At 45.9% G+C, this 14,018-nt stretch overlaps 1 protein-coding gene across 1 annotated transcript in view; it reads right to left on the reverse strand.

The window, feature by feature from the left end:
* The window catches only part of SLC4A11 (solute carrier family 4 member 11), a 152,231-nt gene that overhangs the window by 112,281 nt on the left and 25,932 nt on the right, over positions 1-14,018 (reverse strand). Inside the window, exon 4 of the mRNA XM_065405750.1 lies at positions 446-598. Within this exon, the coding sequence (XP_065261822.1) occupies positions 446-598 (153 nt within the window). The remainder of the gene's footprint in view (positions 1-445; positions 599-14,018) is intronic.

The following is a 14,018-nucleotide window of genomic DNA, read 5'->3' on the forward strand; positions in this document are numbered from 1 at the left end:
AAACAAAACAAAACAAAAAGAGAGAACTTAGTGTACACGGAGGTATATGCTTTCAAAAATGGGTCCTTTAAATCTGTCTCCCAAGTCCACTTTTAGAACTACACCTATCTAAAATGTGTAGGCACCTACATAAAAATATCTCGATTTTCAAAAATGCTGAGCACGCAGCAGCTCTCACTGAAGTCAATGGGTGCTTCTAGGCATGCACTTGGGGTCAGCTTTTCAGAGGCTCAAATGGTATTTGGGTATCTGTCATTGAAAGTCAATAGTAGTTAGATGGCTAATTGATGTCTGTGACTTTGAAAATCTCCCTTGGATACCACAGCTTTTGTTGGGCAAATACGTATCAGGGGAAGTCTTCAGCAGAAAAATAGGGAGATCGAGGCACGCATAGTTTGACCTCCTCACATTTCAATAAGGATTGTAGAGAACACAATGCACTTACCAGTTACATTCTGTTGTACTTCCAAATTGACATTCACAAAGAATCTGATGCTGTCCCCGGAAACAATTGAGGAATTTACAGTGTCAAAGAGCTCTTCTCCTCCTACTTCTTCTTTGTTCTCACAGCCGTCATCGGTGTCACATTTAAGATAACCTGCAAATAAAAATAACACGTCTTCATTATACTCTTTGCCCCTTCACAAGCAATCGAACCAAGACCACAATGAAAAGGTCCCTCATTATATCAAGCCCTTTTCACAAGCAAAACAAAAAGGAATATTTTGCAATTTTACTTTGTGGGTGACATCTCCTCAAGCCTGCAAGAGGATTTGCTACTTCAAAATTGTTACATTATGGCGTTCCTCACATTCAGAAAACACATCAGACCAGAATAGAGCTCTACCGTGGCCTTGGAGAAGAATGCTGCCCTATATGTTAGCATCAGTAAACCTCTAAGGCCTTCTCAGGGACAGCAAGTTATATGGGCCCGTGGTGCCCGGGCTCCAGGAATATTCAGGGCCTGGGGGCCCGGCTCCACCAATGTTCTGGGCTGGGTCTCTCCCCCGGCCTTACCTGCTGCCCCTGTGCGCCTCACCTGGAGCGTCTCCCGGCCCCACCTGCCGCCCCCGGATGATTTAAAAGGGCCTGGGGACCCCCAGCCACCACCACCGACAGCACAGTGGGGCTAAGGCAGCTTCCTGCCTGCCCTTGCTCCACACCACTCCTGGAAGCGGCCAGCACGTCTCTGCAGCCCCGGGGGGTGTCTCCGCACGCTGCCCCCGCCCCGAGAGCTGACTCCACAGCTCCCATTGGCCAGGAACTGCGCCCAATGGGAGCTGCGGGGGTGGTGCCTGCGGGCAGCGGTGTGCAGAGACCCCCTGCCCCTCCACCTAGGAGCCGCTGCCAGAGGGGTGTGCAGGTCACTTTCAGAAGCCACCCGAGATAAGCGCCACACCCTTCACCTTCTCCCGTACCCCAAACTCCTGCCTCAGCCCAGAGCCTGCCCCTGCCCAAACTCCCTCCCAGAGCCCGCATCGACTCCTACACCGGCCCAGGGCCCGCACTCCACACCCAAACTCCCTCCCAGAGCCTGCACCCCAAACCCCCTCCTGCACCCCCTCCCACACCGAAAAATCCCTCCCAGAACCCGCACCCCTCCCGCACCCAAACTCCCTCCCAGAGCCTTAGGCAGGTGTGGGGACGGGGGCAGGACTTGGACCCATTCTGGGCACCACCAAAAATTATACAAACTTGCCACCCCTGGGCCTTCTCTATACTACGGGGGGGGAGGGCGGGGGGGGTGAATTGATCTAAATTACGCAACTTCAGCTAGGTGAATAACGTAGCTGAAGTTGATGTACTTAGATCCACTTACTGCGTGGTCCACACTACGCTATGTTGATGGGAGAGCATCTCCCGACTCCCCTTGCAATTTTCGTTCAGGTGGAGTACAGGAGTTGACGGGAGAGCGATCTGCCGTTGATTTAGCGGGTCTTCACTAGACCCGCTAAATCGACTGCTGATGTATTGATCACTGCGCATCAATCCCCCGGTAAGTGTAGACAAGCCCTAATACTCTCACACAGGCTGTAGTAGCAAACAATTCAGAGAAGTCAAGTAACTTGTGTTGGAAACTATTGCTCTTAAAAAAAAAAAAAAAAAAAAATTAAAAAAAATATATAAAATACAACACATTATGTAAATGGTAAAATTCATTTATATACGCTATATGGAAACATCAAAAATGTATTTGCTTATGGTTATGAAATTCTCTTTTTCAAGCATTAACTGTGTGACTATAGCACTGGTGAAAGGGGAAGGAGCAATAGTCGTGGAGAATGAAGCTTCCCATTTGGCCGCAGAACAGACGTAGCATAAGTAGCAGCAGTGCAAGCGTCCCTACAAACCTAAAGAATGTTGTTCTTTAGAGGCTGGGTCTAGTTATGAGGAGGCAGTTCAATGCCAATGTGCATTCAGTACTTGATCTCTATTATCAGACTGCCAACGATGGTGCTAATTAATGCAACATGGGTAGGGGTAGGGGGCTGTGATGTTGAAACTTGTCCAACTGAAGCTGGATTGAGAACAATTCATTTTAGACATGCCACTCAAAAGCTATGAGATGGGTGGAGGGGGAGAAAAAAAAATGTAGGCCCCATATCTGCAAAGCACAAATGCATCCATCTTTTGGGACGTCAGTCTATCTTTCTGGGCTACCAAACAGATGACCTACAAGTGAGCATTTCTATTGCTCCATTCATGTTCCAGTGAACCCATCCAAGTCAGAAAGCCAGGGTTTACCATTTAATCTAGCTTCTAGCAATACAGAAACTTCACTTTGGATTCGTTATTTGAAAACTGAAAGAGCTACAAGCATTTTATCTTGCAGGGAAGGAGGTAGCGGATACAAGAGAAGAAGACAAGTCTTAATTGTTGTGTCCTAATGGGGTAAGGAACAGGGGCATGGCTGATCAGATGAAATGATACACCAAAAAGGCAGACAAATTTATTAATTACAAGAGACAACTTTAGATCCTTTTGCAGCATTATCATTATAGCTTAATCTAATCTAGTCTCATTCACCACTTCCTTTTATTACAAACCAACTGAAATACCCTGGTGCAGTGTAATTCTTCAAATCAAATGTGATGCATTAACAAGTTTTATATTACCAGAAAAGTTATTTAGGCAATTTCCAGCCCTTTTGTGGCAAGTAATATATAGCACACAGACAAAATATATGGACATATTTTATTAATGTGTTTTTAGAGACAACAGCAAGCTAAAGCAACTAGTTTCAGAACAGAAACAAAAGCCACTTGAATAGAAACCAATATAACATTAATGGAACATTTTTTTTTTTTTAATCCTTGTAAGAAATCTAGATGTAAAAAAGACTGCCAAGAAGAAGAGTTTAAACTCAAATACATATTTCAGGACATCAGGCTGACAGTTTGCCACCACAAAACAAAGAACTCCCTAATTTCGAGACCGCAAACAGGAACTCTAAACTATGACACTTGAACTTCAGCACTTCCTGTTGCAAATTATCTTTTGAGGCTTGTTCTTGCACAATGTGCTGACTCAGAAGATACCCATTATGCATCTTCTGGTTTAGGATCAGAAGCCTACGCCAGCTTCCATTCTGCAGAAAGGAGTTCATTGGGTCTATTCAGGTTTTTATGTAAGGCCCACCACCTCAGAGGAGCGCTACCAGGAGTCTCTGAGTGCACCTTCTAGAACAAGAATATACAAAATTACCTACATCAAAAAAACCCCTCAAAGTTTACTTTTCATTGTCCTTCCCCACTATGAGAAACAAGTTAAGTACTTTATTTCCTCCCTCACACACACTTTATCTTCTACAAATGGTATAATGGACATGCTTAACCATTTCTACAATTTCAAATTATCCTACTCGAGGGCTTCCAGAGGGCTCTGGGGGAGAATGTATTATTCCCAGGACCAGATAATAATGTTTTCTGCTTGGTTGTCAAAACAGCAGCCTTCAGGCAACCCTATTCCCCAGCTTCTTCCTCACAGTTCACCATGATTTACCTGCAACAGCTCATGGGAGAGGGAAAACGCAAAGACGATGCACGAGGGGGGCATATAGGGTCACACAGCCCCACCAGATTTCGGTCAGGGTTTCCCACCCGGGCCCTCTCCCTGTGCAGCAGCTCCTGGAGCTTGCAAGCTGCGACCATGGGGAGAGGGAGCAGCAAACAGCTGAGAGCTGCAGGGTGGGGTATGCCTGGGGATTGTGACCAAGGTTGCCAATTTTGGCTGGACGTATTCCTGGAGGTTTCATCACATGACAATCTTTAATTAAATATTAATCTTTAATTCCTGGAGATTCCAGGACAATCCTGGAGGGATCCTGTATCCATCGTAGCATTGCACTGTGGTGGCTCCATCAGCAAATTTTATTTAGGTGGTGGAATGCCCAATTAATCTGGACAGTCTTCCCACAGTTTCTGATGCAAGTCCATCCATTGCAAGGTAATTTTGTGGATTGAAATCAATCCAATTTAGACTAAACTGTCTGTGTCCATGATGTGGTGTTAACGCTTGGAGGAGACAAAAGCTAGACCTCCACTGCTTGAATTTAAGCCAGTGCCACTTATGGACATTTTGGGAGAACTTCATGCCACCGTCTCTGCTTTGAATCCTAGTCTTCCCATGCAGTTGGGGGCCAGTTGGCAAGTATTGAGTCTTCGGCTGGTTGAAATTATCAGTGCCTCCTTTGAGGAGGGCAGGCTGTCAATTGATTTAAAAGGAAGCATGTGTTTGGCCTGTGCTCAAGGAAGCTCATCTTTCGACACTGGCAATCCAGCCAATCGGTATCTAATTGATCATTTTTGTTTAAGGTTATATAGAACAGGTTGTGGCAAGAAAACTCTCAGAGCATTGAGACTGAGCTGGTTTCATTTAACTTTGTCAAGCAAGGCTCTGACCGAAGTCAGGCACAGATACTGCAATTTTTATGCTGGTTGATGATTTCACTGCTGGAATGGATAATACCTGGTGTCCGTGCACATATCATTAGCTCTATCAGCTGCCTTAGATACTGTGGGTAATTAGGTGCTGTTGACTCATTACAGTCCCTGGTGGAAGTGGACAAGGCTCCCCACAATTGACTTTATTCTTTTCTGTCTGACAGATACTCCAGAAGATTGCTTGGGGCAATTGCTATTCTTCCCCAAGTTGCTTCCTGGTTCTTTGTTGTCACCCCTCTTATGCAATGTGTGCAGTTGAGGAGAGCCTCGTAAGGATTTATACTTGGGTTACAATGGTTTAAGTACATTGTTAACTCACAGCTTCGTATCTGACTCGCCCAGCCCAACGGAATGTGGTTGAGTGTCTTTCAATGTTTGAGTGCAACTGAGGCATGGATGGCCACAAGCTGGTCGATACTCAATTCCAGATAAGACTAAGCCAATTGCAGTGGGCTAGGAAAGCAATCAGATAGTAAGGGTATGTCTACACTGGCAGAGTTATATCACCACTCAGAGAGCGCTGAAGGGAAACAACTGTGTGTACACACTGTCAGCTCCCTGTGCAATAGCGTGTTCACACTTGCAGTGGTATTCGGAGTGGTGCACTCTGGGCAGCTACCCCACAGAGCATCTGTTCCTCTTCTGCTGCTAAGAGTTGTGGGAAGGTGGAGGGGGTCATGGGGCGTCCTGTCCCAATGCCCCATGATGCATTGCTTCGTATCCAGCAATCCCTGTGCTTCCGTCTGCATTTGGCGCCATCTTTCAACGGGTTGTGTACTGCGCACTCTGCATCTTCGGTCTACAGGAATGGATCCCGCACTGTGGACCAATATGCTGCTCACTCTCACTAACATGTCACGAGTGGCAGTGGAGTTATTCCTTAAACTACAAAGGCAAGAGGAGTTCGACATTGATCTCACCATGCGTAGTAGCTACGACACGAGATTGCTTGTGGCATTCACGCAGGTGCTGACCACAGTGGAATGCCGCTTTTGGGGTTGGGAAACAAGCACTGAGTGGCGGGATCACATCGCGATGCATGTCTAGGATGACGAGCAGTGGCTGCAGAACTTTCGGATAAGGAAAGCCACATTCGTGGCACTGTGTGATGAGCTCGCCCCAGCCCTGAGGCACAAGGACACGAGAATGAGAGCTGCCCTGCTGTGAAGAAGCACGTGGTGATTATACTGTGGAAACTGGCTACTCCAGACTGCTACCGATCAGTCACTAACCAGTTCGGAGTGGGAAAGTCAACCGTTGAACTCGTGTTGACGGAAGTGTGCTGGGCCATTAATCGCATCCTGCTCTGAAAGACCATGACTCTGGGCAACGTGCGTGACATTTGCACAAATGGGCTTCCCTAACTGCGGAGTGGCGATGGACGGCACACATATTCCAATTCTGGCACCAGACCACCTAGCCATGGGCGTTTCACGGACGCAGGCTGGTCTAGAAAGGTGCATGACACATGCACCTTTCGGACCACTGGCCTGTTCAGGAAGCGGCAAGTGGGGACTTTCTTCCCAGACTAGAAGATCACCGTAGGAAAAGGTCAAAATGCCCATTATGATCCTGGGAGACGCCACCTACCCCTTAATGCCATGGCTTATGAAGCCATACACGGGGCACCTTGACAGCAGCAAGGAGCGGTTCAACAACAGGCTGAGCCAATGCAGAATGACTGTTGACTGTGCTTTTGGCCGTTTAAAGGCCCGCAGGCACTGCCTATATGGGAGGCTGGACCTGGCCGATGACAATATTCCTATGCTCATAGCCGCATGCTGTACACTCCATATTTGTGACGGGAGGAGTGAAAGCTTCACTCAGGGCTCGACCGCAGAGGCTCAACACCTGGAGGCTGAATTTGAACAGCCAGAGAACAGGGCTATTGGAGGGGCAGAGCGCGGGGCCATAAGGATCAGGGATGCCTTGAAGCAGCAATTTGAAGCTGAAAGCCACTAATATTTGTTGCTATGCTCGGGAGTGCAGTGCTTGTAATGCTAGGAGGTGATTGTGATTGGTGCAGACGATGCACTGTGAAGGTTTCAGAAAATTGCCTGTTTCTTTCAGGGTTCTGTTTGCTTTCAATTAATGGAATAAAGATTGCTTTCAAGCCAAAACAATTCTTTTATTAAAAACAATAACCGGAGGAGAGAGAAACAAAAAATAACCACATCAGCACTAAGGGGGATGGGGGAAGGGAGGGTCCCAGGAGGAGGTGGGGTCCCGGGATGGTTAAAGATTTGTGTATGTCCAGGTATCATATGCAACCTTGTCCGTTGGAGTACAGTGCAGCTGGTACAGTTGTTCAGCAGGGCTAAACTGCAGAGGGATGGGTGCTGAGTGCAGTGAGTACTGGGAGTCTGCAGGGCTGGACTGTGAGGGTGGAGACCAATTGCAGCGCTGTAATCGACCAGGGTGTCCACACTGGCACCGCGGCACTGTATCCCCGGCGCAGAAAACTGTACACCTCCCGTCAGGAGGTTACAACGCTGCAACTGAGCAGTTTCTGCTCACTAAGTGGCCTGGCAGTGCATACACCTCAGGAGTTACACTGCAGAAAGCTGCTTTACTGCGCAGAAACTTGCCAGTGTAGACAAGGCCTAAGTGAGCACAGAGCAGCAGTGGTCAGTCCTGAAAACAAACAGAGGACAAGATTTTGGGAAGGAAGGAGGATGTGATGGTTGACTTGGTGTAAGTTCCAACCCCATTACTGGGAAGATTTGGAAGTGAGGGAAAGAAGCAGAGGGAGGATGGTAGATGGAAGGGACATTCAGATAGAGTAGGGAAGACCATGGCCAGCTTTCATTAAAAAAAAGTGAGAGGTCAAGGAAGAAGGTAGAGGGAGGTCAACAGTTAGAAAGGAGTGGGGTTTAAGGGGCAGGTGAAGGGCAGACATTTAGTCTTGGTGGGGATCTGACGCGGTAGACAGATGGGAGGCTATTAAGACTGGGAAGGAGTGACTAAATCATGCCAGACCTTGTTGATCTTCTGTTGAAAGAGACAGCAAAACTGAGGGGATGGCAAGTAGAAGGGGTGGGAGGGTTTGAAGAGGGATTGGAAGCAATGGGGGATGTGGAATCCATGAAAATAGAAAAGTAACGTGAGTATGTTTTTGGCAAGGCAACATGTTCAGCCTCAAAACTCATCCCACTACAATCACCTCCCTGATTAGAAAAATGTCCAGTTTCATCATTCCTCCCTCTTCAGAGCAAAAAGGGGGGGGGGGGGGAGAGGGTGGAAGCAAACAAAACTTGGTGCCTCTTGAAATTTTACAAATAAACCAAACACGTTTGGATTATAAAAGTCTCATGGAAAGTAACAACACAGACACTATTTGAGCAGGTTTCTATTTTTTCCTCAAAATAGAAGCCTGTGGCTTAGGAAGCCACAATCACTTGGGATCCTTTAATCAATTGATTGATGCAGACATAACACTTTCCATTTCCTTTTTTAATTCTTCTTCAAATCCATTCACATTTTGCCCATGATCTCAGCTAAACATTTTTTATTTTCCTGTTAGCTGTCTGGCAGGCAAATACATTGCATTCTCTCCCAACTCTGTAGTTCAGCAATTGATTAGCAAGAATTTACTGAAAAGTCTGGCAACAATCCATCCCCAAAGGGAGACCCAGTGATGTTTCTACTTTGTTTGCAAAAAGATGCAGACGAGGCTGCAGGAGGCAGCAGAATCTGTTCAATTATCCTGGAGTTTTGATTTTTGTTTAACGATGTTTTGGGATAGGGATTTTTGGTGGTATTGTTGCAGATTTCAGCTGCCTTAGATGAGATTTATATTTTCACATTGGAAAATATCCTACCAAGCTTCAATACAGAGAAGCAATTTTGTGTCTTGCACAAACCATAAAAAAAAAAAACAAAAAAAAAACCACTTTAAACAAAGAATGGCAAAAGATTTTGCTGCAAAAATATAAAATGCATTTACATCTAATTTGACCTTGACTTGGGGAAAAAAAAAAAAGATTCAGACTCTGCAATATCTAGTCAGACACATCAAACTTCAGTAAGTCACAGCATGTCACTTGTACCTATCTACAGCATTTTTTCTGAATTGTTCCATCAAAGACACCATCAGTACCAGCAAAATAACTGTGCCAGTGCTTTGAAGATGGGTCGTGCCATGTAGAGCTGAAGTATTGTCAAAACTGCTTGATTGAGCCTTCACTCCAACCTGCGTAAAGGAGGTGGCACGTAAGTCCTTTTCCAAAAGAGCCAAGAAAAGAAATTGTGTCTCAATCACCGTTCTGTCAAATGCCTTCCCTGCTCCTACTTTTCACCTTGGAGGGAGAGGAGAGTAATTCACTGCTGCCCTTGTGCCAGCTTAGTTCTGTCCACCCCTCTCCACTCTGCTCACGGTGGGAGAACCTGCTGTCCTCTGATCTCCCCTTCTCACCTGAACTCATGATCTAGGAGGTCCTTATTCCCCCTCAGTCTACGGCTGTATAGACACACAAAAAAGCTGTGTTAAAGAACACTGCAACCTTAATCAAGTCAAACGCTCCAAAGCTAGGAAATGCCTGTGTAATCTTAGTTTGGCCCCCTGGTAGGTATGCATTATGATACGGTCTTTAATTACAGGATCACATGCGATCTATCCCCCACAGGACCCCTGCCTCATTCAGAGCACAGGATGGGTGGTGCTCCCTGAATGAGCGCCTATTCAATATTTTGTTTTCTCCTCATTGTTCAATGTATGGCCTCAGGGCCTATTTACTGCAAACTCTTCAAACCCTGCTCTGAAGACAGAATTATTATTTTCCTCATGGGCTTTTCCATGGTGCTCATCAGTATAGTAGCCAAGTGCTCCACAGACATAAGTTAATTTATCTTCACAACACCCCTGGGAGGTATGGGGGGGTGCTATCCCCATTTGACAGATGGGGAGCTTGGAAACTGAGGGACAGAGTAAGGTAAAAAAATCTCCACTAAATTTCAAGTACCCAATTTCAGACACCTAGAATTTGATTTTTCACAGTACTTCGCATTATACAGCACTTTGTATGTTTAAAGTAAGCTCCCATTAACTTTACTTGCGGACGTGAGTGCTCAGCACTTCTGAAAATGAGATCTCAGGTCTTAAGTCAAGCACCCAGAAAACAAAGAACACACAGTTAGTAACTACATGGGAAAAGTCTGGGGTCCTGTGGAAAAAAAATAGTTTGTGATCATGTAGTTATATGGTCATGTAATTAAGAATTGTATCATAATACATACACACACGGGGGCTGAATTAAGGTTGCACAAGCAACCTTAATTCTGGCATGTCCTACGTTTTGACTGCTTGTCTTTCCTATCTTAGTAATGTTCTTGTAATGTAGTTTTTGGGTGCAACTGTCTAGGATTTTAAAAAGCAAAATAAAAAAATTCCTTTGTGTGGCATCATAAGGACACCCATATGGGTCACCAGCAAGGTTGGAATCTTTAGATCTATTGCACAAACCTCTGTCACTCGAGCTAATGGAACAACTGACAGCAATAGTAGGTTGTCATCCTCTATGTGGATCAGCACTAGAGGGGAATGATGCACACAATTTTGCTACTGGATTTCACAGATATTTGCTCTCAGCAGATGAACAATCAGGCTCAGGAATCATGGGTTCCATTCCAGGCTCTGGAGAGGGTATGCTCTAGGGTCTCACACATTCTTGTGCCTATCCCAATTTTAACTCCTTCTGCCCCATCCTCTCTAACCTGTCCAGTTCCCAGTCCTGTCTCTTCTCCAACACTGACTCTGTGTCCCAGTCTCCACTCCTCAGGCTTCTCATCCCAGCCCTAGTCTCCCAGCCCAGCCAGTCCTAGGTTCTGCTCTGGGCTTACTGTCCAAGTCCAAATCTTCCCTTCGATTCCCAGTCTCTTCCCCTCTCCGCATCCAGTCTCAGTCTCCTTACCCAGCCAGTCCCCATTCTCCCCCCGCTTCCCAGCTCCTTGTCAGGTTCATCATCCCTCCTCCTGCCCACATTCCCACACGGTTTCCTAGTCCCCGTCTCCTCATCCAGCCAGTCCCAGTCTCACAAGACTTGGTCCCAATCTATTACTCTTCGGGCTGGTCTACACTAACCCCCCCACTTCGGACTAAGGTATGCAAATTCAGCTACGTTAATAACGTAGCTGAATTCGAAGTACCTTAGTCCGAAGTTACCGCGGTCCAGACGCGGCAGGAAGGCTCCCCCGTCGATGCTGCGTACTCCGCTCGCCGAGCTGGAGTACCAGCGTCGACGGCGAGCACTTCCGGGATCGATCCGGGGCACTTCCGGGATCGATCCGGGATCGATTTATCGCGTCTTAACCAGACGCGATAAATCGAACTCAGAAAACCGATTGCTTACATCCGGACCCGGATGTAAGTGAAGACGTACCCTTCCTCTCCCCTTGTCTAACTTTTTTCCCCTCTGCATTAAAATCAGATTGCTTCCTCCTCCATGCTCCCTGGTTACCAGCAGAGGGGGTCATTGAGAGCACAGAGATAGGCTACCTGCTCTCAATTCCAGTGCCTGGCACAGAGCAGCCATTATAGGGAAATGTCCCGCTTTGGCCCTTAGCCCTGGCTGGAGCATGCACAGTTCTGTAGGGATGGCACATGCAGTCTGGTCACAGGTAGGAGCTGTAAGAGACCGGAGCCTGCTCAGTGAGGATGGAATCCTAGGAGATTTTAGCTGCTAAAAAACAAGTCTCTACTGAGCACATGCAAACCATAGGCGCCGACTCCGTGGGTGCTCCGCGGCTGGAGCACCTACGGGGAAAAATTGGTGGATACTCAGCATCTGCCAGCAGCTCCCTGCCCCCCCCGCCCACCTCTGCCTCCGCCTCCTCCCCTGAGCCCGCTGTGTGCCTGCTTTTCCCCCGCAGCTCCCAGCGCTTCTGCCGCAAAACAACTGTTTCGCGCGGCGGGGAGGAGGGGGAATGCGGCGCGCTCGGAGAAGAGGCGGGGCCGGGGTGGGGATTTGGGGAAGGGGACCAATAGGGGCAGGGAGGGGGCGGAGACTTTGGGGAAGGGGTTGGAATGGGGGCAGGGGTGGGGAAAGGGTGGAGTCAGGGCAGGGGGGCGCGATGGACCTTTGGTCTGACCCAGTATGGCCGTTCTTATGTAAGAAAGCTAGCGTCCCTGCTAACTGCACCAACTTAGTGGGAGGTTTTCACAGGCACAAAGGGCAGCTAACTGCCCAATTTCCACTGAAAATCATGCTTTGAAAGTCAGTGGGAGTTATGCACCTAATTGTCCTTTATGCCTTTGAAAAATCACAGCCTTAAATTCTCACTGTGAGAGGTTCTCGTAACAAGACTACTCTCATCAATAATCGCTTCATTTTACATGCCAGCTTATTTGATACGTGCTGCTAGACCATAGCTCATTTAATGAGATCCACTTTCAATATAAAGTCCTCAAAAAGTGGGTGTACAAAGTGCAAGTAGAGAAAACATTGTATGATCCACTTTGTAGATATCAACAGTTGGGACTACAAGTGTGTGAACTACACTATAGCACAAGCAATTTAAGGGCTGTCTAATGTGAACGGGTCTATTCCCATCAGTGTATTGGGCACAATTCTAAACAACATTAACTGGAGCAGGCAAATGGCACTGAAAGGAGAACAGCATTTCAAATGATCCGTCATTTCTCCTTGTAGCAAGATTTAGATGTTGCACTGCATTGAGAACATACATGCTAAGTAAAGACAGATTTTTGTGACCCTATATTTAAAAACTGACATCTTGTTTACATATGCAACTTTCTCCCTAGTAATTACATTTGTGGGGGGTGGGAAAGACGAGAAACTGGGAGACAAAAAAATTGATAAACTGTAAACGTTATGTTGTCAATATCTACACAGGAGCTGTAAAATTATGGTTTTGTTTTCGGGTGGCATTCGCATGGCTCAATATGCTAATGATATGAATATTTAGGCCAATTATTGAAAAATCCCTTTCAAGTTACATTTTACCCTCAAGCATTCCAAGCAATGTACATTTTACAAATATAACCCTGATAACAAAAAGAATTTAACAGTACAGTGTTTAGAAGCACTTGTGTTCAACTAGCAACTCAAGCTCGACGATGCCCACTCTGATCATTTAATTGCAAGTCTTATGATACATGGCGTTTTTCTTACGACACCAGCTCCTGCATTCGTGCAATTACATAAGAATTTCAGTGTTTTGGGGTTTTTTTTAAATAAACTTCCAGCCCTCGTGGTTGGGAGAAAAAGCTTGAAGAAATGGAAATGCTAGAAACTCAAAAACCAGAAGACAAATATAATACTTTTGGGGTTGTTCTTAAGCCACTCGTGATTTTGGGAGGCCCGGATAATTTCTGAACACTTGAGGCTGGCAATATCGAAAGTTACTGATACAACACTTGCATTGTTAAGTTTCAGATAGCTTTTTACGTTTGTTTCTAGGCAGACAGCATGGACTGCAAAATACAGGGTAGTCCCTCTTTGTTGATTTGGCAAACTAGCCTTTGTGGTACTGCTGCCAAATATTAAAGTAGCAGTATCAACTCTGTTCTTGTTTTAATTTAGCAACCCAGATTGGTTTTTCCCCTAAAATAGGAATCGTTTCTCTCCGACATCACTACTTGGGATGTGTTTATCATAGACTCCAATTCATTAAAACAAACAAACAAACAAACAACCATTGGGCTTATTTTTATGGTTTCAAACTGTAAACCTCACACACGCGGATCAGTTCAGTTAGGCTACAGCACAGTTTCTGTTAGTATGGTTGATAATAAAAAGGACTACCCTGAACCAAGTTCATTACAATATGAAAATGGTTGTGAAGCATGTTTCTGCCCACATGGGCAGATCCCTATTATTCCCACATGACAGCTGTGTTAAAATGGAGGTAAGGTTGAAAGTATGCATCAATAACTTTAATAGGGATGCCAACCTTCCAGGATCATCCTGGAATCTCCAGGAATTAAAGATTAATCTTTAATTAAAGATTATGTCATGTGATGAAGTCTCCAGGAATTCGTCCAACCAAAGTTGGCAACCCTAATAATTTAAAGATAAAACACATTAAAAGGGAAGTTGTAATTATCCTAAAACCAAG

The sequence above is a fragment of the Emys orbicularis genome, chromosome 5 (assembly GCF_028017835.1).
Source record: "Emys orbicularis isolate rEmyOrb1 chromosome 5, rEmyOrb1.hap1, whole genome shotgun sequence".
Lineage (NCBI taxonomy): Eukaryota > Metazoa > Chordata > Testudines > Emydidae > Emys > Emys orbicularis.